At 35.1% G+C, this 26,070-nt stretch overlaps 1 protein-coding gene across 1 annotated transcript in view; it reads right to left on the reverse strand.

Moving 5' to 3' along the window:
* The window catches only part of BRINP3 (bone morphogenetic protein/retinoic acid inducible neural-specific 3), a gene marked incomplete at its 5' end in the record, with an annotated part of 138,532 nt that overhangs the window by 41,402 nt on the left and 71,060 nt on the right, over nt 1–26,070 (reverse strand). The window contains one exon of the mRNA XM_012726775.1: nt 15,303–15,525. Within this exon, the coding sequence (XP_012582229.1) occupies nt 15,303–15,525 (223 nt within the window). The remainder of the gene's footprint in view (nt 1–15,302; nt 15,526–26,070) is intronic.

The following is a 26,070-nucleotide window of genomic DNA, read 5'->3' on the forward strand; positions in this document are numbered from 1 at the left end:
AAGCTAAGCTCATTGTTGTAACAATTCTATACCAACATTGTAACTAAGACACTGAGACAAAGAAAGAATGATTGGCTATAGGGCACTGTAGTCAGCACCATTCTAAAACACTGCTCTATTTCTTTAGAGTTTAATTCCCAATACTACTATTTTACTACCATTTAAAATATCAGTGTTTTTGCTTACTTGCCCTTTCCAGATAAATTTTGATTAGTGTTGCATTAAATTACATAATAATAATTTGAGAAAGGGTATCTTAATAAGACCTACTGCCTTTAGATATTTAATTAAGTGTGCCATTTATTTGAATGTTCCCTTAGAATCTCAGTTTTGTTTTGGATTATTTCTTTAGTTATATATTTTGTTATTGTTGTGAATATAGTCTTCCAATTTTACTTATTTTCCTCATTTGATTTGCTTTGGTTTGGTTTGCTTTTGCAGTTGGTTCTCTGCATTTACCAAAGGAATAAGCATGTGATCTACAACTAAAAATCATATATATTTTAAATATTGACATTTTTATTTTTACTAGTTCTATAGTAAAGTTTTATTTCATTACAGAAGTTCTAAGCAAAAATAATAGAACCAAGAACAGGCATTATTATATTTATCTTAAGTCTAATAAGAATGATATTCATAATTCTGACAAAAAATATATGCCTTTTTAAATTGATTTTTCTCACATTAATATGCAAATCCTTATAGTTAATACTATTACTTTATTTAGTGGGTACATTTTCAGCAAGAATACTTGGAGATCATAATATCCGAGTTACTGCATATTCAAGAATATCCTTTGGTTTTCCTCATGTAGGAATAATAGTAAGAATTCAAGCAGCCAAGCTAACTCAGAAGGAGCCTAGAGCTAGTGACGCCACCTTCCTTTACCCTGTGTAGAGATGAAGATGTGGATAGATAGGAGACAATGTAACTGTGGACCTTGGGATCAGGCATGTGCAATGAAAGAGCTAGAACGCACACTTTTTTTCCCTTCTGTGTCTATCACACAATACTCTCAAAATGTGCCAAACCTTTCAACTCCTTGGTAAATTAGCAAACAATTCAATGGACCTGCTAAAAATGATTTGACCTTAACTTAGAAACCACTCACAATTCTTCTATAAAGATTTTTCTTGGCATTAGGTTTATTTTTTTCTTCCATACAGATTTAATTCTTACAAGAAAATATATTTTGATTACTTGTGTTCACTTTTCTTCCATCTCTCTTTTAAAGATTTATTTTATTTATGCATACAGAACTGGGTACAGGCCAGAGGTATGGGGAAGTGAGAGGATTCACCAGAGACACAGTGGGGAGCAGAACAGGCAGACTGACTGAAATATACTGCTGATCAGAGCAGTGGGCAAGATGGGAGAGGTCTGCTGCGCCATGTGTGTCACCTCTGGGACAGGGATAGAGCTCGCACTGAAGTGGCTGAGGCTAGCTTGCAGTGCTGTGCCCTAACCCACTGCACCACCAGGGAGGGCCCCATCTCTGTTTCTTATTACTTCCTCTCACACAGATAATCAAATGGAAATTCTGTTACGCATTCTGTGTGCCCTTAGTGCATTTTTTGCTTCTTCACCCCCGTAAATTTCAATTCCCCATCCATTAATTTATAGCACTGGATGTCTTTAAGATTTTAATTTAAAAAACCAATTCAGTTCTACAACCGATTCTTTAACAGTTCACTATATTTTATATTTAATGTTGTATTTTTTATCTTTCAGAGTCATTCCTGTTTTCTGATTGTTCCACTTAATGTCTTCATTCTTTTTCATGGCTTCAATATCTCACGTTTCTGAACACTGAATATTAGCAGGAGGTAGGCATCCCAGCTCAACACACACCAAACCTCAAACACACACTTAAACCCAAGTTTAAGTGATTAAAAACCCAAGCTCTTCTGCCAGACTGCCTGCTTGAGTCCCAACTCTGCCACTGTGAAGTAATCTTGGCAGATTGTTTAAATTAGCTATACTTCAGTTTCCTTAATTAGTTTTAGGTAAACACCCTAACAACCTGATACCACTGAATTTGAAGGAAAACAAACAACAAACAACAACAACAACAACAACAAACCAGGTATAGCACATACTGTATTTGGCATCCAGTTTGTTTAATATATGATAGCCAGCAACTAGCCAAGCTGAGAACTCAGTGTGCCAAGCCCAACGCAAAACCCTTCATTGTGTTTTATTTGTGGCTTTTCACTAAAAGATGGAGTCATGCCTCTTTGACCCGCTCACTATTTCACTTGGATTTGGGATACTTTGCATTCATCAGTGTTTCTTAACTTTTATTTGTTTCGTGCAGTGTATCTGTCAAAACTTGTCATATTTTTTCAGATGGATAAAAACATTTCACATCATAAGGTAGTGGTATAATTTTGTGCTTTTTGGGTATAACTGAGTGAACGAACGTAGTTAACATCATAATTATGAATCGTTCTTTGTTTTTAATACAGTTGAGGATGGTGTTTAGAATAATACTGAGGACAATATATGTAATATATATATGTATATATATGTACATATATAATATTATACATATTATATATACATATATACACATATATGTATAAATACATATATATATACATATATACATGTATGCGTATATACACATACACACATATTTTATCTGTTTATATCTACAGATCTACCTTCCTTGAAAATTGTGGTCTTTTTCCTTAGGCTCTTACTATTCTTCCTTTTAGATTTGTTTGTATCTAACTTTCCTGTTTCTATGAACTAATTTTGCTTCAGCTCAATAAAAGGTACTAAATCAGACTTGATCTTTTTTGTTCCCTTTGAGAAACCTACATGAAATCTTCCTGCTGCGTTTAATGGAACAACTACAACAAACTGACCTTCATTTTCTCCTGTGTTCTTTGTCACATCAGTGTTCTTTTGTGCTGTTCTATTTGTTGCTGTCTGAAGTGCATCTGGTTTGGGAGATAGGGGATTTTTATTTCAATTGGCATTGATTTTTGAAATCTATTCACTCACTTTATAAGTTGTAGTTGCTGCCTCAAATGAAGTGCTTCAAAGTTTTGTGTTTTTACTCTTTTTATCAGTGATAGGAATTATTTGAGCTTGTACGTGTGTGTGTGTGTGTACATAAGTTTAGTGTTTTTATTCTTTTTATCAGTGATAGGAATTATTTGAGCTTGTACGTGTGTGTGTGTGTGTACATAAGTTTAGTGTTTTTATTCTTTTTATCAGTGATAGGAATTATTTGAGCTTGGACACATATATGTACATATAAATGTATACATATATAGATATACATATGTATGTATATCTATATACATATATACATATATATGCACAAGCTCAAATAATTCCATATATATATATACATATATACATATATATGCACAAGCTCAAATAATTCCATATATATATATACATATATACATATATATGCACAAGCTCAAATAATTCCATATATATACACATACACACACACACACACAGAAACAGAGATATTGGAGGTAATATTCAACTTTTCCCGTATTGATTCATAAGTCACATTCTGTTTGAAAACACTATCTCAGTTTAATGCTCTAATGCTCAAGAAAACAAATTTGGGGCCTCCCCTGTGGCCTAGGGCTAAATATCAGTGCTATCACTGCAATGGCTTGAGTTCAATGCCCAGCCAGGGAGCTGACCCACATGGCACAGAAGACCTCTCCTGTGTTACCCACTGTTGCCCTCAGCAGTTGTTACAGTAAAGCTGCCTACTCTGCTCTCCACTCTGTTTCTGGTGAATCCTCACTCCCTGCACCTCTGGCCTATAGCCCAGTTCTTCTATGCAAAAATAAGTATTAAAAAAGAAAGAAAGAAAGTCTGAATTTCAGTCATATGCCACTTTAGTGACTTGGTAAATTCATGAATAGCTGTATGTGTAAGTATGTGCATATTGCTAGTACATAAATATCCATGTGAAAATACATGCAATAAATAATAATGATGAGAGGAGGTAAAAAAAGATAATTTCTCTTTATTTGTATATTTAGCATATTTTAAAACATACCCTAAAACTTAAAGATTGCACATTGTATTTATGTTACCAACTGAAATGTTACATGAAACATATAAAAACAACACAAATAATGTTTCTTCCCATAAAGTCAACAATTCAATTGGAAAAAGACAGTATATGTAAGATTTACTGGATTTTTATCCCTTAGTTCAACATCAAATTAATTTTTATTCATGTCACCATTTTGAATTGGGACGAATTTAGGACAAATACTATCACTGACAGATGATATGATGAGTGATAAAGATGTTCAATTCATGATTGATTTGCACTGACATTTTTATCATAGGTCATGATAGACTATTTGGCATGCCTATATATCAGCTTTCTAAAAGGTGCTGATAGAAATTACTGTCCCCAAATTAGCTTAAATATTTGTAAAATTATGTTTAAATATTTGTTTTATACAAGAGTATTAACATCTGGGCCCTCCCTGGTGGCGCAGCGGGTTAGGGCGCTGCATTAGGAAGCTTAAACTACTTCGCATGAGTTCCATCCCCGTCTGCCCGGGAGGAGATACACATGGCGCGGCAGACCTCTCCTGACCCGCCCGCTGCTCCCCTTAGCAGTGCACTTCATTGATCTGCCTGTTCTGCTCCCCACTCTGTCTCTGGTGAATCCTCTCACCCACCGCATCTCTGGCCTGTACCCCAGTTCTGTATGAGTAAATAAATAAATCTTTAAAAAAAAAAAAAGAGTATTAACAGCTTATAATATGCAAATTAGTGAAAGCCAATTCAGATTATCATCAGATCGTTGGGGAGATATGAAGACTGATTGCAATGGAACTTATTCTGTGTCCCTGAATTTCCCACCCATCCCCCGCTACTCTCAGTTGTATAAACCTTTGCTACCTGTGCATAAGGAACCAATCTGGGAATTTTAAACAAGGTGATATTTTAAGTAGTGATAGAAAGGGAGGTTAATAAACTTGGATATTATAAACTATTTCCAAGCTTCCCAATAAGATTTTTTTTTCTTTCATGAAAGTTAGCATAAATGTTAAAGAGATTTCTCTGGAGCTGTCTAGACTGCAGTTCTTCCCTAATATGATGATTCATCTAGAAACCCCATAGAGTGCTTGACAGTGACACTCTTAATCTTTCTTAAAAGACTACTTTAATGTCATAAAAATGTACTTGGAGGTACATGAGATGGCATTTGTAAATAACGAAGAAATATCTTTGATTTGGAATATGTGTTATACCAAGACTATTACTTTAGTTTCTTGGATTTCATTTCTCTGGTGAGAGAATTAATGATTTAAGAGTAAAATAAAACACTCAGATTTTTTTTACTTAAAACACAGAATGAGTTAATTACCTATATTTTTGCACTGTTCACACACATCCATACACATGCACTCAAGTCAACAGAATTTCTTACTATAACAAGGAAGTCCTTTTTCTTTCTCTCAATATTATCAGACAGCTAGCTAGAAAAAGGTGACACTATGGTTTCAAAGACTGTGTATAGATTATATAGTATTCTCTCTACAAAATGTCAAACTGACATTGATTTTCCATGAAAGGACAAAGAAGAGCAAGCACAACACTTTAATTCCACAGATTTTTGTCTTATTTAAACACTTGTTTAAAATGTCTTAGAGACTAGCAAAGAGATGATTATCAATTTATTTAAAAAGCATCTAAAGATAACTTGTCATTCCTAAGAATGAGTTAGATTTCCAATAATCATTTTCAACTATTATCTACTGAAATGTATTAAGTTTAAAAGTCATGAAATGATTTGAGTTAGGGCCCAAATAGGGATGATACAATAAAAAAATAAGGACATTTTTAGTGCTTAGAGAACTAAAAATTAGGCTGCATCAAGAATATTGTGAAGGAAGTGGCCTGAGAAAAGACTGCTTTCCCTACTTTGCAGTGTTTACAATCGCCCTGAGCTAGGAAAGGTGAGACATGCTCCTTTTTTTTAATTTATTTTTTCCTTGAAAATTCATCTTCTTGATTTTCTTGAATTAGAGTCCATTCTGCTGTAAGATATTTTGTACAAGTACAATGTGTTTCTCACAGCATTTATAGCATCACCTTTATGACAAATTTTATTTTGACTGAAACACATGGACACCTATTTTCAAGACACTTCATTAATATATTTGAAATGTCTAATGTTAAGAAGTAGTATTTTTGTTTGAGAAATGCTGAATAATAATTATCTAAGCAACTTTTTATGTTGTGGGTATTTCATAATTGCTACATTTTTAAAAAAAATCAGTCACACCCAGAAGGTACTTAAATTGCAAACTCTTTGAACCAACTACATCATTCTTACTTAACATGTGCCTCTGAGTCATCATGGCATGAGTGAAACACAAAAAAAAGAACATAAAATTTTTCTTTTGTAAAATTTAACTGTAAGGAAAATTAATATCCTGACTTTTCTCTAGTTTCATAGAAACTTGCTCTCAGCAAAAGTCCCTGTATTAATATATAAATGCCAGTTTTAATTAAATCACAGATTCTGCAATATTAAAGGATTTCAAGGCCATTCAGTAAGGTCCTTTTACTACTTATGATGCAAGTTTGGCTGCAGTAACATAAGCCGGATAATATTGGCTTAGAAAAAAATGCAATTTTATGCTTCTCCCAAATAACAGTCTAAGAATAAATAAAACAGTAGAAGGCTAAGTAATCCATACTGATATGGTAGTTTTAAAAAGATGGAGTTTTACCATTCTTAACAAGTTTCTTGGCTTTTAGTTCTTTCACCTTTGCATTTAGCTGGGTGGAGTGGTAGGGAAGGAAAAGTAGATGACATTCATACTCTTCCTTTAAGGATGCACTTCAGATATGCCATGTGGTTCTTTCACTTACACCCATTTGGCCAGATATTCATCATAGGCTCACACACGCACGGGTTCAGTTAAAATTAAGGGTTGTGGTAATTAGTCAGGAAAGGGAGAGAGAGAAGAAAGAAGGGAAGTAATCTCTTCCATATAAAAATTTGTCTGGCACTCCCTGGTGCAGTGGGTTGGAAAGCAACACAGCTTCACTTCCAGTTTGATCCCCGGCCCCGGAGGTGACCACATGGTGAGGCAGACCTCTCCTAACCTACCAGCTGCTCCCCTCAGCAGTGTACTTGTCAGTCTGCCTGTTCTTTTTTCCATTCTGACTCTGGTAAATCCTTCTACCGCCCCTTCACCTCTGGCCTGTACCCTAGTTCTGTATGCACAAATAAATAATCCTTAAGAAAAATAAAAATGTGTCTTAAAAAATAAAAATTTGTTTTAAAAAAATAAAAATTTGTCTTCTGGGTCTTTAGGTAGATTTGAAATTTTTCTAGGACAATATTCTCAGTGTGGTGTCCACAGCCAGGTATGAGAGTGGGCAGTAAGCGGGGAAAGCATCTATAAAGGGTGCACAAGTGCACAGAATTCTTGGTGCAGCCTAATTTTCAGCTCTCTAAGCACTAAAAAAAAAAATCCTTATTCTTTTATCTTCCCTAATTGGGCCTTAAATCATTTCATGACTTTTAAGCTTACTACATTTCAGTAGATAATAGCTGGAAATAAATATTTGAAGTCTAACTCATAATTAGGAATAAAAAGTTTACCTTTAGAAGCTTTTTTTAAACAAGCTGAACATTTTCTTAGACATGAAGATATCTTTGCATCATGCTGACATTTGTGTTGATGATGCTGGAAGCAATGCTTGGTGAATTACCGCTGGAGAGTTAGTGTGAATCAAGGCAGTGGAACCAACTTCTACCCCAGTAGGCATGCTTTCCTGTCTATCACCTATGACAGAACAAAAAGAAAGCCCATCTTATTTAAAAAATGTTCTTGGCAAACACTGAAAGGAGTTTATTGTAAAAGTTAAACCCTTACTTAACATTGTTGGTAAATTCTTAAAAGCTGACATTAAGTGAAAGGAGGTATATAACACAATTTGCCCTAAGCTAATTGGCATAAACAAGAGTTAAACTCCCTCAGCAAGGATGACAAAATATATCATGAAATGTTTAAACAGGGCTGCCCTGGTGGTACAGGAGTTAAAGACACAGCACTGCCAAGCTATTAGCAGCTACTGTGGTCTGAGTTCAATCCCCAGCTAGGGAGCTGACTCTCATATTACAGAAGACTCTCATCTCTCTGCTGCTCCCCTCAGCAGTGTATTATAGTAGATCCACCTGTTCCACTCCTACCCTGGGTGAATACTCTTACTTGCCCCCCAATTCTGGCCTAAATCCCAGTTCCTGTATAAACATATCTTTAAAAAACAAAATAAAGAAATGTTTAAACAAAGACCAGAAACACTTCCCATATTTGCTAATCAATGGTATTCCTTCCTTCCTTCATTTTACTACCCTCTTATTCCAGTTCAGGGCTGTAGTTGTCCGGAACACCCCAGTGGCTCAGACACTGGGGGTCTACCTGGACAGGACACCCCCCACTGGAGAATGTACCACAGCCACACCCACACTCACCACGATCAGAATAACTGAGATGCCCAGTGAGACTTGGGCGTGCAGTGTTGGGCTGTGGGAGGAGACCTGAGCACCAGGAGAAATCTACACTAACACAGGGAAAACCTGGAAATTCCAGGCTGGAATTTATTCTTTTTCTCTTGCAAGCATTTTTTTTTTTCTTATCAGTGTTGTGACAAAATAATATTGAGTGAAAGAACTTGTTGCATCTCAACTTTCAATGTAAATCCAGAATAAAATGGTGCTACGATCAAGAAACTTGAGTGTACAACACAGTCATTATAGGCAATTTCAGGAAGAGAATTTGCTAGTCGGGTGGTATAAATAAGCTACGTACAAGCATGTAACACCATAAAGTACAGGTCAGAATAACAGGCCTGCTCGTAAGGTAACATAAAAAGCTTTCAAACAGTTTTGTTTCTGTTCTCTCCAGGATAATGAATGATACAGTATAATATGTAAATAAAAATAGAAGTTGGCTAGGAAAATTGTAAAAACCTCCCTTATTTTTTTTTTAATTTTTTTTTTTTAAGATTCATTTATTTATTCATACAGAACTGGGGTACAGGCCAGAGATGCGGAGGGTGAGAGGATTCACCAGAGACAGAGCGGGGAGCAGAACAGGCAGATCTACGAAGTACACTGCTGAGGGGAGCAGCGGGCAGGTCAGGAGAGGTCTGCCACGCCATGTGGTCACCTCCGGGGCAGGCGGGAATCGAACTCATGCGGAAGTGCCTTCAGCTTCTTAGTGCTGTGCTTTAACCCGCTGCGCCACCAGGGAGGGCCAAAACCTCCCTTATTTTAACCATTGTTAACTTGGAGGGCATGTTACTTACACCATTATAATAACATGCTGTGTATAATGTAATTAAAATGATGAATTTGGACACAATTTATTCTTACATCATGGTTGCTCTCCTCTCTGAAGGTCGCTGAAAAGATGAAAAGGCTAAAGAAGTTTTCTTGACTTTTTAGTTTTGTGTTATAACCTCAGAAAGCAGTATGCAGCTAAAGATGTTATTTTTTTTTAAGATTTATTTATTTATGCTTACAGAACTGGGATATAGGCCAGAGGTGTGGGGGATGAGAAGATTCACCAGAGACAAGAGTCGGACACAGAACAAGCAGGTCTACTAAAAATCATTGCTGAAGGGAGCAGTGGGCAGGTCAGGAAAGGTCTGCCATGCCATGTGGGTCACCTCCAGGGTCAGGGATAGAACTCGTGCTGCAGTAGCTCTGGATAGCTCTGCAGTGTGTGCTTTAACCTGTTGTGCCACCAGGGAGAGCCCTAAAGATGTTACGTTTCAATTGAGTAAATATAAGGTTGATGTTCATTTGTCACAATTTGGTATCAGTAAAAAAAAAAAAAAAAAATCAACTACCATTCTGGCATGTAAAAATTGTATTACATTTAAGTCCATTATTAAATATTATAAAATTCACTGATCATTGAACTTAAAGTTATTCTTTAAATTCCACACCATCATTAACACATAATTAAAAACCACTGTTCTTATTATTTAGTTATAATCATCAAGACAACACTTGAATCTACACATTTATAAGGTCAGTATAAATAGATTATGGCCTATAACAAAATAATCAGATAAAAAGTAAAGTGTGATGAAATTATTTTACTAATAGCATTCTAAAAACAGAATTTAGTCTATTATAATTAAATCTTAACTTTCGATAAGAATAGACATTTGGAAACAAATGTTCAAAGTCTTAGTTCTATAGCACAACAAAAAACAGAATTATGGGTCAGATTTTCTGTTGGGGACAGAGGCTGAGATTAAGGGATAAAGGTCTGGGCCAAATCTATCCTTCACAAACCACTGTCCCCTTTGGCTTCGTTTACCCAACTTCCTTCTCTCTCCTGACCTTTTAGTTTACTTTTTGGGCCTCCCTGAAGGCACAAGGGGTTAAGTCTCAGAAACATCAAGCTGTCAGCAGCCAATGTAGCACAAGTTTGACCCCAGCCAGGAAGGTGACCCACATGGCACAGCAAACCTCTCCAGTGTCGCCCACTGCTCCCCTCGGCAGTGAATTTCAGTTAATCTGCCTGTTCTGTTCCCCACTCTTTCTCTAATGAAACACCTCACCTCCTGCACCTCTGGCCTAGACCCCAGTTCTTGTTTTCATAAATAATAAAACAAATATTTAAAGGTTCATTTTTGTTATATTCAGTTCTTCAGTTTGCTTGACATTTGTTGTTACTACATGAGCAAAGTCACATGGTGTTTGTCTTTTTCTGCCTAATATGCATAACAGTCTGTCCTCACAGGTCTTATTAAGCAACTGGTAGGCCAGATTTGGCTCCAGTGCCAGTTTTTATCATCAAACATGTACAGAAAGTACATGATAGAACTATTAGCTAAAGACGACATACCTGAAGTCATTCTTCCCTGTGACAATGGAAAATATATATACATATATATTTTGTTTTTTAAAAATTCACAAAAATAGTGAAGCTATACAGACAAAGTACTTGCCTTTAACCTAGAAATCTGACTGTAGAATTGAGGTTACTAAAGTGGGGTGGGGGCTGTGGAGGTGAGGAGGAGCAAGGGAGCATGGAGAACAGGGTGTGGTTGGGGCCCAGTGGGTGAGGACTATGGGTGCCTTGGTGGTGGGTGCGTTGACATAACACACAGCTGAAGAAAGGTGAACACAGATACATTGTTCTAAACAGTGCTGTCAACCAATGTCACCTCATTAAAAAAAAATAATTGTTTTTGGTTTGCTGAAGCTGTAGTTACTGAGAAGAACAAATTATGTGTCTATTCACAATTCCTCTTTCAGTTGACAACACATTGGTCACTGAAAAATGACCATCATGGAGATATTTATACCAAAATGTTGACAAATGTTATAAATCAGGACCTTCTCCCCTAGAGAGTTGGTTATTAAAATTCTCCAACACATAATTAAATGCATTATTTCTGTGGACCCTAGGCTGTTCTTGTTAATAAGATATAAAAGCATAAAACAGCACAATTTAATTCTTTAAGGAATTCCTTAAATGCATTTCAATAATTGCTGTAATTATTTTCCTTTACTAAATGAAAATGATCTTATCATAAAATTGAGTTTTTTTGATTTCAAAGAAAATTGAATTGAAAGAATATTGACAAATGTTGAACACTGAAAGAAAACTAGATATAAAAGACTTCCTAATTTATTCAGTAACAAACAAAGTTTAATATCACCTGAATTCATAAGAAGCATAGGCTGGCAGGACAAACCTCATGAGATTTATCTGAATGTCATGACTTATCTATAAGGAAGAATTATAATCTAAGTCATAAACAAATCAAATAAACAATAGCCTTCAATCTACGCAATATAATATAGGCAGTGTCAATAAATCATTTTATATTGGAAGTGATTTTGAGGATCATACTGAGTTTGTTTGTGCTTATTTCATGATTTTATAATATCAGAGATTAAAAGCCAGTATTGTGAGTGGTGTGTCTTCAAAAGAAAAGCTAACAAAAAATTCAAAAAAGGACAAAAAATTAGAATTTTCACAGAAATGACTGAAATACTCACTAATATTATTAATCTACTTCTTAAACATTTCTGAAAACATACCTTGCACAAATTCAATTTTTCCCATTGTGTTCTACTAACAAACTACAATACGTATGTTTTGTTTTGTTAATGTTATTTTGTATAGTCTTTTTAAAATGTGAGAAGTAAAAGAAAAGCAGAAAAAAATCTCACATTCTTAGTAAAGAAAAAAATCACAGCTAAAAAATCCAAATTCAGTAAGATAATTTGTCTAGCATGTCTGTATTTGAGTGTATGTGTGTGATGAGTAATAACCAACACAGAAATTATGTTAAATTGAAAAAAGGAAGTCAAGTAAAGCCTTTGGCAGTCTTCAATTTATTTAGTCTGAAGTTTTGGCAAATAAATGCTCATTTCTATAGTTTTTGAATTGCATCCCAAATAACATTTTTATTATAGTCTTCTTTTTTCTTTACTTAGTAGATACCCAATATGAATTATTTCATATTATCCTATTTTATGGTATTTTTATATTTAACATATTTATTTTTACTAGAAATTAATTTGGCTTTTTTGATAGATTTTACCTCACTATTTTTTTGCTTGTGTCTTGATTTCTCCACTAATCCTTAAATATACTCTTATATTCTCTGTACATATTTACCATAGTTTTATAATAAGATATCAGGGCCTCTTGGTGATTCAAAGGGTTAAGTTTCAGCACTAGGAAGCTATCTATAACCACTGCAGCAAAAGTTTGACTCCCAGCCAGGAAGGTGACCTATATGGCATAGCATCTCCTGTCTCATCTACTGCCCCCCTCAGCAGTGCATTTTAGTACTTCGGCTGTTCTACTACCCATGCTGTGACTGGTGAATCATCTCACTGCTCTCCATTACCTCTGGTCTACATCCTGGCCTTGTATTTATAAGAGCAAACTTTTCTATAAATAAAAAAAAAAAAAAGGTAGAGTATCATGGTTTTATGTGTATTGATGAATTTCAATGTCATTTGCTCAAATTTTCTCTAAGCTTCTGGGGTGTGTGTGTGTGTGTGTGTGTGTGTGTATTTCTAGTTATATTTTAGCTGACAGGACCTTTAAAATCAATTTAGTAATGAACAAAACCATCAATTTGCTGCTACCCCACATAAATCCTCTTCTATTTCCCATCTTTTTGATAGTAGAACCAACTATTTCAGTGGTTCATGAACTGTTTAAACTACATCTGAAGTATAATTTATTATAAGTAAGAGTATTTTCCCTAAACCATTATTAAATACTAGGTAATATTCCTCAAAATATATAGACTTATTTAAAAAAATGAATTCTTATGTATGGATAGAAAAATAAAATTATGGGATGCATAAAATAACACAACTTGCATTGTTTCTTAGAGGGAAATAAATACCTGCACAAATAGAGTATTTAAAATTACAAACATTCTCAAATCAATAACTTAGTTATCATCTCTACCAAATTATAGAACAAGAAAATCACGCCAAGTACTATGTCAATAGAAGGAATTAGGGACCAATGATAATTACACTAGAAGCAAAAAAATAAAAAGCCAAATAATAAGGAATAGAAACACCTAAAAGTTACTTCTTTCATAAGAAAGTTGACAAACTTATCTAGACAGAGAAAGTGGCTAAGAAAGTAAAAAGCTACCTCCCCAAAATGAAAGGAGATATTTGCCTGTTATACATGTTCTTAGAACTCAGTAATATAAATATACAAAAAACAACAAAACTGTAGGGTGCATATATGCACATACATACATACATATATGTGAAAATCATGTAAGCACACACTCACATATGGGCATATATGTACACACATGCACATAATATGCATGTATGTACATGTATGTACATGTATGTGTGTATACATTTCTCCCATGGGCAATAAGCATGTAAAAAGACCTAAGAGCATGAGTCATTAGCAAAATATAAATTAATGGTACAGGAAGAAATCACTTTATGTCCAACAGTGTGAGTAGAACCTAAAGAAATATAATAGCAAGTGTCGGTGAGAGTTCTTACTGTCAGTTATGACTGGTGGAAACATCCACCAATGGCTACACTTTGAGAAACAGTTTGGGCAATTCTTAAAATGTTAAATGTGTAGTTGTTTCATGAGCTGTTGATTTTACTTTCAAGTACATATGCAAGGAAATTGAAAACAAATGTCCATATAAAAATATCATGCCTGACAGTAGCATTTCAACTAGCCAAAAATCACCAACAATCCAGATGATCGTCAAACCCTTATTGGCTATCCCACATGATTTGCATGTAGCAGAGACACCTGCTGCAACATTGAGGAACCCAAAAGCGGTCTGCTCAGAGGAAAAAGCCACTCACTCATCACATGATTACATTTATATGAAACTTGAAAAGGGGGCCAATCTATACAAATGCTAGCACACCAAACTGATCGAGACAGACAGCCTAGGGATGATTCTGGGAAATGGAGAAAGACTGCTAATGAGTGTGTTCTCAACTTCCATTGTGGTGACAGATGCATAAACATTGAATATGCTAACTTCCCATAAATCATAGAAAAATTTCAATGATTCATCTTGAAATTTTGAACAATGTATATAGACTTTGTTTTTTTCAATGAAAGGATTTATAGATTTTTTTTTCCTATTAATGATTAAAGCAGCAAGTTAAAATTCAAGCATTTTTATATCTGAGATACTAGCACAAATATATTTTTCTACTTTCCATTAGCCTTGCATTTTGATATATTTTAACATGAATTCTAGTACGAAATCATAAAACTGTTTTCCAAAATTAGTTCAGATACAAATATTTTGATAGTCTGAAACATTCATATGCTTTGTTAAAAACTTCTACATCTATTTCCAGAGACTGGTGTAGAATGAAATTTCTGATATTCTGAACTCTGACCTCAGAAAATAAGCTTTATTTTATATTTTAAGATTATAGATTAAGCAGGTTCACTTTGTGGTCTTGATTATTCCTAATGCTCCACTGTAGCCATCAGGTTGCATTTTTCCTGTCCCCTGTACTGGAATTATTAGTGGACTGCCACACAGAATACATTCTTGATTCTGCTAATAAAATAAATGTTGATATAGCATACCTGTATGGCTATTTCATAAAATAAATTCAACTTATTGATACCTGATATTTTCAAACAATCTCTAGTCCAACATAAGCACTGCATTCTATATATCACCACATCTGCATTCAGAAATTAAATGCAGCTTCTTATCAAAATGATAACTTAGTTTCCTGTGTTGATGCAATATCTTACCTTTGTCTTGGCAGGCTGATGAGGGGCTGTTTATGGCACCTCTTGCTAAGGCTAAAGAGCTTGTGTACAATTTTCTGTGCCTTTAGGAAAAGTTGCTTCATGCTATTCTCCAGTTGTTCATAGCGACGCTGGAAATTAGAATCCATTGTCCACAAATGCATTATAGTAGATGTGTTGAGGAAATAGTTCATGGGTAGCCTCTTCATAAAGAACTTGAATTCATCTGAAAATGTTAAAATTCATTACTTTAATTATATAACAATATCTTCTCCTTAATCTAAACCATATTAACGATGTTAATATTGAATACAAATAAAGACCAACTATTGTTTGCTAGTAGAAACTTAATACAGAGCTGAAATTATTTTTCTTATGCCTTAGGATTATTTTCTTTTTGTTCCACATGAAACAGAACATTCATGGAAGAAATTAATTACAATAATTTGTGTAGCTCAGATTCAGTCGAAAATTTGAATTGAACCTAATGTTCCCAGCTTCCTTTTGATAGTTTTCTCTCTGCTATCTGAAGTGGAGCTTTCCTAGTAAGCTTCTCATCAGATAAAAATGACATATAGACAAGAAGCAAATTCCACTAGTTTATATGAGAAACAGTTGTCTTCAGACTCAAAGAATAGCTTGCCAAATTATAGCAAATGACACATAAAACCTAGCATTACACATAATAAAAGCAGTAATGATAAGAGAAATGCACAGTCTGTGTAACTATGTCCCCGAGGAGCTTGTGGGGCCACCATCCCTCTCAGGGTGTTCATGCTTCCAGGAGAGTGTTACAAAGCAGAGGTAAGCTATGTTCAATTTTGAAATTTTTTTTGTCATAAAATCTAATACCATCTTTGAATTCCCCTTAGTGAGCACATCAACTAATCCCATATGCTTTTCTTTAAAGGCAAGGGGTACCTGTATTTGAATGAACTTTCTCCCATAGGTGCTTGTCAAAGATCTAGCTTTCCTTTTTGGCATCAGTATTTACAATCTTTCTAAGTGTTATGTATTAAAGAAGTATTTTCATTAATTAGTATAAAATGTAAAATTACTACAAATATACTTGAAGCATAGGTTGTTGAAGTAGGAATCTCTGATAATTATACAGCTTCCCTTAACTCACCCTGTTTCAATTCATCATGCCACAATAGTTTAAAACAAAAGTTTGCAATTAAAAACAACAATAAAGGCCCTCCCTGGTGGTACAGCGGGTTAAAGCACTGCACTAAGAAGCTAAAGCCACTTCCGCATGAGTTCGATTCCCGCCTGCCCTGGAGGAGATCCACATGGCGTGGCAGACTTGTCCTGACCCACCCTCTGCTCCCCTCAGCAGTGTACTTCGTCTATCTGCCTGTTCTGCTCCCCACTCTATCTCTGGTGAAGACTCTCACTGCCCCTGCCCCTCTGACTTGTACCCTAGTTCTGTATGAATAAATAAATCTAAAAAAACAGTAAGTTAAGGTTGCAGCATTGTCTTTGTTCTTTTGCCAATAATGGTCTTGTCTGAAATTAATTTCTTTTCAAGTGTGTAACTGTAAAAGATATTAGCCATGGTAATGTACTGTACAGCAGAGTGACACAGTTAAAACTATAATAGTGCATATCACAAATTTGCAAGTGATATGAAAGTTTCTCACAAGAAGAACACGTGCAACTATAAATGGAGATAGATATTAACCAGACTTATTGTGATGATGATTTTGTAATATATGTAACTATCAATTCAGTCAATAGTCTGATTAACCAAAATAAGCAACAAAAGTTGATGCTACATGAATGGATACAAGATAGATTCAGCCATAAAAATTAAGTTCCAGCATGTGCTATAGCATGGGTGAACCCTGAAAATAAAATACTAAGTGAAATAAACCAATAAAAGGAAAAGCGAGTGTGGTTCCAAGTACATGAGATATCTACAGCAGTCAAGTTCATTGAGACAAAAAAATAAATAAATAAATAAAAATTTACCCAGTAGTGGAGGAGGGAAAAGAAAGGAAATTATTGCAGAATAGTTATAAAATTCTTTTTGGCCTGAGGAATTTTTTTGTGAAAAAGATAGCAGTGATGGTAATACAACATTATGAGTGTAAAGTCACTAAAATATACATACCATTTGTTAAGAATAACATACCACCATGGCCATGTCATGCATGGCTTCATTAACTCTACACAGATACACAAACACACCACAAAATTGGCAATATTTTCAAAGATTGAAGTAGTATCTGGCAATATAAAAAACTAAATGTTATTAGTTACTGTTCAATCCCTAAAAAAGTTAGATGGTATGAATAAATCTTAGTGTTTCATTTTGCCCATTGTAAATTAGATAGAACATTCTAGAAGTGATAGTATCATTTAACTTAGAAATTATATGGTTTTTGTACAGTTGTATACAAAATATTTTTTTTTTTAAGATTTATTTATTTGTGCATACAGAACTGGGGTACAGGCCAGAGGCTCAGGGGCGGTGAGAGGCTTCACCAGAGACAGAGTGGGGAACAGAACAGGCAGATGGATGAAGTACACTGCTGAGGGGAGCAGCGGGCGGGTCAGGAGAGGTCTGCCACGCCATGTGGTCACCTCCGGAACAGGCGGGAATCGAACTCATGTGGAAGCCGCTTTAGATTCTCAGTGCTGTGCTTTAACCCGCTGCGCCACCAGGGAGGGCCCTGTATACAAAATATTATGCAACACAAAATATTTGTTTTACCAATCTAATAGTTTTACATATCTGACTCAATATATTTGTTTTTAAATGTCAAGTTACAAGTACCATTCAACTAATTTGCACTAGATTTTTTTTTACCTGTTTATAGTACACCCACACATCAATACTGCAACTTTAAAAAATCAAATTATTGTTAACATTTCTTAAAATGTGCCATTCACAGTAACACAGAAACATATAGTAATTATTTATATTTATATCATTATATTAGATCTGTTTCTATTTCAGATCCAAAGACATTGAAACAACCTCAAAAATTTAACAATTATATTAATGAGTACTGTCACTGTTATTTCTTCTAAAGCAAATAAATAGGAGTTCTGCTATCTTTTGGGCTTTGTAAACACTTTTCCCCAAAAAAGAAAAAAAATAATAATAAAGTTCCTTATAGCAAAAATGATAGGGGAAGATTTAGAGGATATATCCTTTTGCTATGCTTCAAATCATTATTTTAAGTAAGCAGGGTATAAATAAGACAAATTTTAAAATTACAATTTCACAGTACCCTACATTTTGTTTGGTCCCATATGTCTCTTTTGAGAAATTCCCTCTTTTGAATAAAAGAGTTGATGCATGGAAATTGCAAAGTGTTTCTTGGATTATTCACAGAACAGATGCCACTACTTTGAAAACTAATCATTCATTTCATTGTCATCTTTTTTCTTGAACACTTTTGATAAGCCTTTATTGTTTCATGGCTACACATATTTTAATTATTTTCATTGTCATAATAGTATTTTGAAAGTTTCTAAGTCAGTATATTCCATGCCAGTTAAATAATATATTAAAATGTATTTAATTTTACCAAAATGTATGTAATTGTATGTGTCAGCTAGAAGCTGTCACTATGTAATTTCTATGAAACAGTCTTAACATGACACTTGAATAATTGCTTCATTATGAAGTAATTAAGAGTCACCACTGACAGTCACCCCAAAACATTTATTGGACACCTGCTATGCACTGCACATACAGATGTTTTTGCCTATGAAAGTGAGTGTGGGTAAATGCTCATCTTATTTTTGAAAGATTAGATGAACCGTTCTTAAATACTAAAGCATTAACTCTATGTTAAAAAAATTTCTACTTATAAATCAATAGATAACCTCCCCCCAGAAGTATTCCTGGGATACCTTGACTTTCGTTTTTGACAATTAGTAAAGAGATGTAGTTACAGAATACATCAAATACGAGTAACACAATAGAATTATATAAATCCAGTGATTGCAAAGAAAATACAATGGTCAGGGATGCCAGGCTCAATTTTTTTCCCTATAATAATTGCCAAAGTTATGCAAAAATAAAATAAAATAAAATAAAGTACTATTGCTTTTCAAATGGCAAATAAACAATGACTAGTTCTACTTTAGAGAGTGAAGAAAACTTCATACAAAAGAAAGACAATGTCATAAAATATAAACTAGACAATATTTATTTACTTTTTAGATTATTAGAAACACTAGTCTGGAAATACCATTTTGTTAAGTCGGTATCCATTGAGTACTTTTGAGGGCAGGCAGTTTTCAAGACAACAGATAAACAAAGCAACAACAAAAATCATGGTAATAAACATGCCAGTAGGAATTTATAGTCAGTATCTTTAGCAAAACTGATCTACCCAAAAAAAAAGTTACAAAGAGAAATGCATGAAACCAGTTCTGTGGAAGTAGAGATAATTTAGCCAGGGTACAAAGCTCCAATAAATTATATAGAAGGCAACCAAGATTATCTCCTTGGCTACAAATTCTCTATTAAAAATAGTCTTGAAAAACAGAGGAACCAGGTGCTAACCCTCTCTCTGCCTATAGAAACTAATTAACTTTTGATAGCCAAACAATTTGAATCCAAAACAAATTCTCTCTTTATCCTCTCTCCTTCCTCTCCCTGTGCAATTCTCTCTCCTTCTCTCTCAGATTCTTGCTTTGGCCAAACATTCTTTCAAATGCTTTAAATATTAACTCAATCCACAATAATCCTTCATGTAAATTTCACCACCTCAGTGTACTGTGTTGAGTGCTGACTATCCTTATTTCTCATGACTTTAATGCTAATAAAAAGTGTTATTGACACTCCGGTATTTACATATTGATTTTATGTATTTCTATATTTAGGCTCTTTGTGCTTACATTCATAGATAAGACTGTTCTATGGCCATCGCAGGCCCCATATGGCCATCACGGCTTGAAAGAGAATCTTGGGGCTCTTGGCCTCATCCCCACAGGTTAGGAGAGACAAGCTAGCATAGAGAGACAGTCACTTAGGACCCCTGTGAATTACAATACCTTCTCTGAGGTGCTCCATAGCCCTCTGCTATACTCCGTCAGCATAACTCCGCCCCAAGGGCCTCTGGCTCCAGGCCTATATGCCCAGACTCTGCGCTCAGGTGTGCCCATTCACGCATGCGCACACCACATTTCAGGTGTCCCCCCCCCCCCCCGGGGGGGGGCGGGTCGGGGGGTTTCCCCCCCCGCCCCCCCCCCCCCTCGGGGCTCCACCCCCCCCCCCCAGGTAGGCAGGTAAGACCACAGGTGTGGCTCACCAATGCTAATGCCGGGAGGGCGGGAAGCCTAATCACTTTTATTCACCCTACACTTGGAAACTGATAATGTTCAGGGTGCAAAAGAGCTAGTCGTTAATATGCATCCTAGTTTGTGTTTGCCTGCATTATGAAGTCTGCCAAACACTGACCGATAGAGCTGATTATGTATTACCATATATTCAGAACCTCTGTCCAAAACTGCTTAACAACATTTCTGAGATGTTCTATATATTAATTTTCCTAGAGCTCTGAGAGCATATTATTTATATCTGCAAAAGTGTAGAACAGTAGTCAGGTATTTTTTTATTATTATTTAGATTTTTTAAGGTGTAATTCCAGCAAAAATAATTGAAAGTAGAATATGGTTCCTTTAAAAAAATACAAGTATAGATAGGAATGGAAATTCTTCCCTAAGGTTTTTATTAATTCATCCGAATGTGTTATTTCATTAAAATTAAATCAGTTTTATAAATCACTATTAAAAAATAGTAAAAATTCTATAGGCTTATTAATACACAATATACATACCTTACATTGGACACAGATAAAATTTAATTTTTAATTTATTTTTAATATAAAATGAAAATCTACTTATGAACATCTTATATGCTTTTATGCTGGTTCAGTTAACATATGAGCACAATAAAATACCTTTTCAGAAGGAAGGGCAATATAATATGATGAGAAATTATATTAAAGCATACATTATCACTACAATAACAAAATTGTGTACAATTTCTAGCAAAATATGTAAAGAACATGAACAATAGACATCTTAATATGAAAGAGGATAATTTATGCCAACCAGTTGTTTTAAAACAGAAAGTATGATGATTTCTGATTTTGTGATCTTACAAACAAAATGCCATCAAGCTCATCTTTGCTGCTTAAGTTCATGAACAGGGTTTCCTGCAATCATACCTATCAGTAATATACTCTAGTAACACACATTTTCTATAAGCCATCAGCTAATAAAACAAAGCCATAAGCTAATAAAACAAATATTACTTCCTTATACCCAGTGAATTAAGGTGACATTATCTTTAATGGGTCATGTGAACACATAGCTGATATTTTCTGATTCTGTGATTGTGTTTTTTTTTTTTTTTTATTGAGTTGCCTGTCTGTTTATCTGTAAGTGGTTACTCTTTACTAAGAAGCCCTTTCAAACTGTCAAAAGACATCAAACTATCTACGATGGCTCTTCAAAGTTATAACCCAATCAGAACAGGCTACGTCTTGTTCCTTGAGAATTAATTTCTTAAAATAAGGACTCTTCTGTCTTCTACTTTTGAACAGCAAAGATTTACATAGCAGATAAATTAATTGCAAAATTGATACTAATCACTGACTTTAAAGCAGAAACAAATGGTGATGAGAGTGAGATTGGCTGATAGGAAGAAAAGTTGAGACACAGAAAATCATGCACTTAAGTATTGAATTGAAGAAAGTTATCAAGACTTGCAAAAGAAAATCTGATCCTTCAGGCAATGTGACTAATTTCAGGACACAAATTTTGCCTAGTCCATAATCCTGACAAGCACTGGTCAAATCTCAATCTCACAAAGGTTTGTTGTTTTTGTTGTTTTTCTCTCACACATTCTTAGGACTATTTGAATGATTTGTATCAGTTTAGAATTTCCCCACTTGACTGAATCACTGATACCACATTGATTGACCACCTATTGATACACACTTATTCAAAGCATTTTATTAGCCACAGGTACAGGGTTTATAGTGAAATTGACAAAATGCTATAATGCTGCATAAAGTAGTAAACCTGTTCAATAGCTTGTGAACTGGTCCTTTTATGAGGCTACAAAGTGATGGGTACACAAGGGCATAAATCAGAAACAGATGCTGATTCTTTGGTAGCTGCCAAGAAATAAGTTGTGCTTTTCCTATTTTCTTTTTCTTAAACAACACTTCTTTTTATACTAAAATCTTTCAGTATGGTAAAATAATTAATGTGACCTTCATTAGTTATCTTGTTTAATGCCTTTTCAAATGTAGAGCAACTACTCAAACAATTTTAATTTATTTATTTTTAAAAGGTCATTTATTTTTTTTAATTTTGTTTATTTATGCATACAGAACTGGGGTGCAGGAATGGTGAGAGGCTTCACCAGAGACAGAGTGGGGAGCAGGACAGCATATAGACAAAGTACACTGCTGAGAGGAGCAGCAGGCAGGTCAGGAGAGGTCTGCCGCACCATGTGAATCACCTCTGAGGCTGGGGGATCGAAGTCAAACTGAAGTAGCTGCGCCTCACTTGCAGTGCTGTGTCCTAACCCACTGTGCCACCAGAGAGGGCCCAATAATTTATTTTTAATCTTAGAATCTGCAAGACTCAGGTATTTCCCTTACCTTGCAGGTGCAGAGAATGCATCATTTAAACTACAGGAATCAGATGTGTCCACCCAAATTTGGTCTTTAAACAGTAATTTCAATGTTTAGTGAAATCTTGATTCCATTGTTGTTGGCTGTGTTGACCTGACCAGATTTCTGTGATTTTAGAATTTGTTCTGACAATAGAGCTAAATAATATGCATATCTCTAACTTTTATGGTGACTCTATATGCTACCCAGTATTATTTAAAAAAAAAATTCTTATAGATTAAATTAACAGTAACCTCCCTGGATAGTAGGGGGAAAAATACACTTGGTTTCCTGGACTGGTTGGGACAAAGACATTTTTAAATCCATATAGTATTAAAGATGATACACTCACAGCAGAAATACCACCTATGCTCATTAAAAAAAAAAAAAAGAACTTGTGGAAAATGACATTTGATACTAGTTGTCTACATAGAACTGAATGAAGAACAATTCAGAGACTGAGTGAATGATTCAAAGCTGAAAAATGTTACTACAAATAAACATGACATGCTTAAATAGCTCAGATTTCTACATTTCTTGAGGCATTTCGTCAAATGCATGATAGAGACTTTCTAAGGCAGTGCTAAAAGGTCTTTTATCTTTTTGTAGCTGTAGTACTTCAAGGCAAACTGTGATTCCAGGGTTAAATTTAAATTCCTTCCACATCTGTTATGTTAAAGCTGAAAAGAGCACAGATTAGGAAGATTTAGGAATCTGGAGCCTAGAAGGTAGATATGTGAAGGGACTAGCCTCAATTCAGCGTAATTCCCAGCATTAATGCTACTTTTCTTAGTTTCAGTCATTGTGATGATATTAATCAAAAGTGACCTTCTTTGGGAAGCCAGTGTGTATTATATGCTACTTCCATCACTGATTATTCTTCAGGGGGTTTTATGAAAAATATTCTAAGACTAATTTTCCAATAGACTATTTAGAATTTGCTAATTTATGTTGGGTAAAGAACATCAAAGGCATTTGGAGAAAAGAAAGCCTGTCGACATTTCTGATAGCACTGTACTGGTTACTTTGAGTTGACGGAGGATGTCAGTGTGAAAAACTGTGAAATCAGTGGGTCCGATATTTCAATGAGGATACACCTATCTCTATAACTGAGCCTATGAGCAGCTATTCACATCAGTGGGAATAGGCAGTAGACAACAGTAGACAACAGTGACAGGTTACTCAGAAAGTTCTATGGTAGAGGAAGTCTGGAAATTACTGATCAAATCTAAGTCCCTCGATTTGGATATGTCTATATCTATATAGGATTATTTGATTTGTATAATTGGAAAAATAATTCTCCAACAACAATAAAAGTATTTAAGTCATCATGAGAGAATACTACCCTTTTGAATTTCTAGTCCTGAATCATTTCAAAGGCTCACTTCATTAACACATCTTAAGTAGGACAAACCTTCCTTATGAATAAGCCATGGGAGTCGTGAATGTGACAATATTCCATGAATCATTGTGGCCTTAGGGAAACATGATAACAAAGGGGGTTATCCAAGAAGGCCCTTCAAATGAGTGAGGCCCCACACCATCCGTGAGCATTTCCCCCAAAACTTGACTAAAGAATTGGGCTAGAAGAACATGTGCTCTCTAACCTATTATGAGAAGGGTCTATTGAGGTTAAAATGGTGAAATAAAGCTTCCTCTTATAGCAAAAGAATTAATTCAAAGTGATAGTGCTGTCTGTTTATTTTTATGTTTATTACAATCACAGAAATTAGAAATCCTTTCAATAGTGAAATCTGTGATGACAGTATTCTTATTCCATCCCAAGTTAAACTCCCTGTATTGGCTAAGCCTAACCACAGTATAACTCCAATTACAACTTATATTCCACATGTGATTATCTTTCTGGTGGTGTTAACGGGCGCTGGGGTTAGATAAAGCTTTTTCTCTGGTGCAAATTGTTTTCAGTATTGTGGTAAAGAAATAATACAATAATACAGCAGGAAGTTTTTTTTTTTTTTTCACGTCAGGTACAGCAGTTAAACATTGTCATTTTATTTAGGGTTAAGTCACTTCTCAGCCTCTATGCTACCATTTGTTTCATAGAAACTAGTTCACTCATGATGCCCCAGGGCATATTTAATGACATTATGGAGAGAAAATAAGAAACCCAAGTAGCAGGTGTCTTGATTGTTGTTCAGTTCCTTAGCTGTACGCATGGACTACAAATACATTGTACAAATTAAAAACAAAACCAAAAACTATTCAGGCCCTCCCTGGTGATCAAGAAGGTTGGAGTGCTGCACTGCAAAGCTTAAGCCAAGTTATAGCGGCTTCAGTGCAAGTTCAATCCTGTCCAGGAGGTGACCCACATGGCGCGGCAGACCTCTCCTGCCTCACCCCCTGCTCCCCTCATCCATGTACTTTGTCCATCTACCTCTTTTGCTCCCCATTCTGTTTCTGGTGAATTCTCTCACCACACCTCTGGCTTGTACCCCATTTCTATATGCATAAATTTTAAAAATCATTAAAAAGTCAATAAAAATGTTTTAAAGAAAATTTTATTCATTTAATTGTGCACACAACAACTGGGATGTAAACTAGGGATGGTGGTGGGTGAGAGGGGGCTGAGAGGATCCACCAGAGACAGCGTGGGGAGCAGAAGTGCAGATCTACTGAAATACACTGCTGAGGCAGCAGTAACAAGACAGGTAAGGTCTTCTGCACCATGTGGTCAGCTCCCTGCGGGGAATAATGAACTCAGGCCATCGCGGTGATAGTGCCAAGATTTAATCCCTAGGCCACCAGCGAGGTCCCAACTTAATGAAATCTTCAACAACTCTTGGCTGAGTAAAATGTTTAAGAGTTCTGTTATTCTGAGCACTTTTGGTCACCCTTTCCAAAATGGAAAAAAAAAAAATATGTAACTACTTCTTCAGCTCCCTTTAATTACAAAGCTGTCTGGGCAGTTGTATCAAATGAATTCTCTGGAAGCATTACATACAGACTTTAATAATATGTATTGGAGTTCAGATGTACTCCCCACCCACCCCCACATGATATTTTCTTTGTTGCTTCTTAATGTACTCAAGGAATCACATGGCTATGGAATTGGCCATTGTTTCTTCATAGTCTCAGCCCAAATCTCTAGTTCTCCA

This window comes from Condylura cristata, unplaced genomic scaffold (genome assembly GCF_000260355.1).
Source record: "Condylura cristata isolate star-nosed mole 26May11 unplaced genomic scaffold, ConCri1.0 scaffold00018, whole genome shotgun sequence".
NCBI classification, from domain to species: Eukaryota; Metazoa; Chordata; class Mammalia; order Eulipotyphla; family Talpidae; genus Condylura; species Condylura cristata.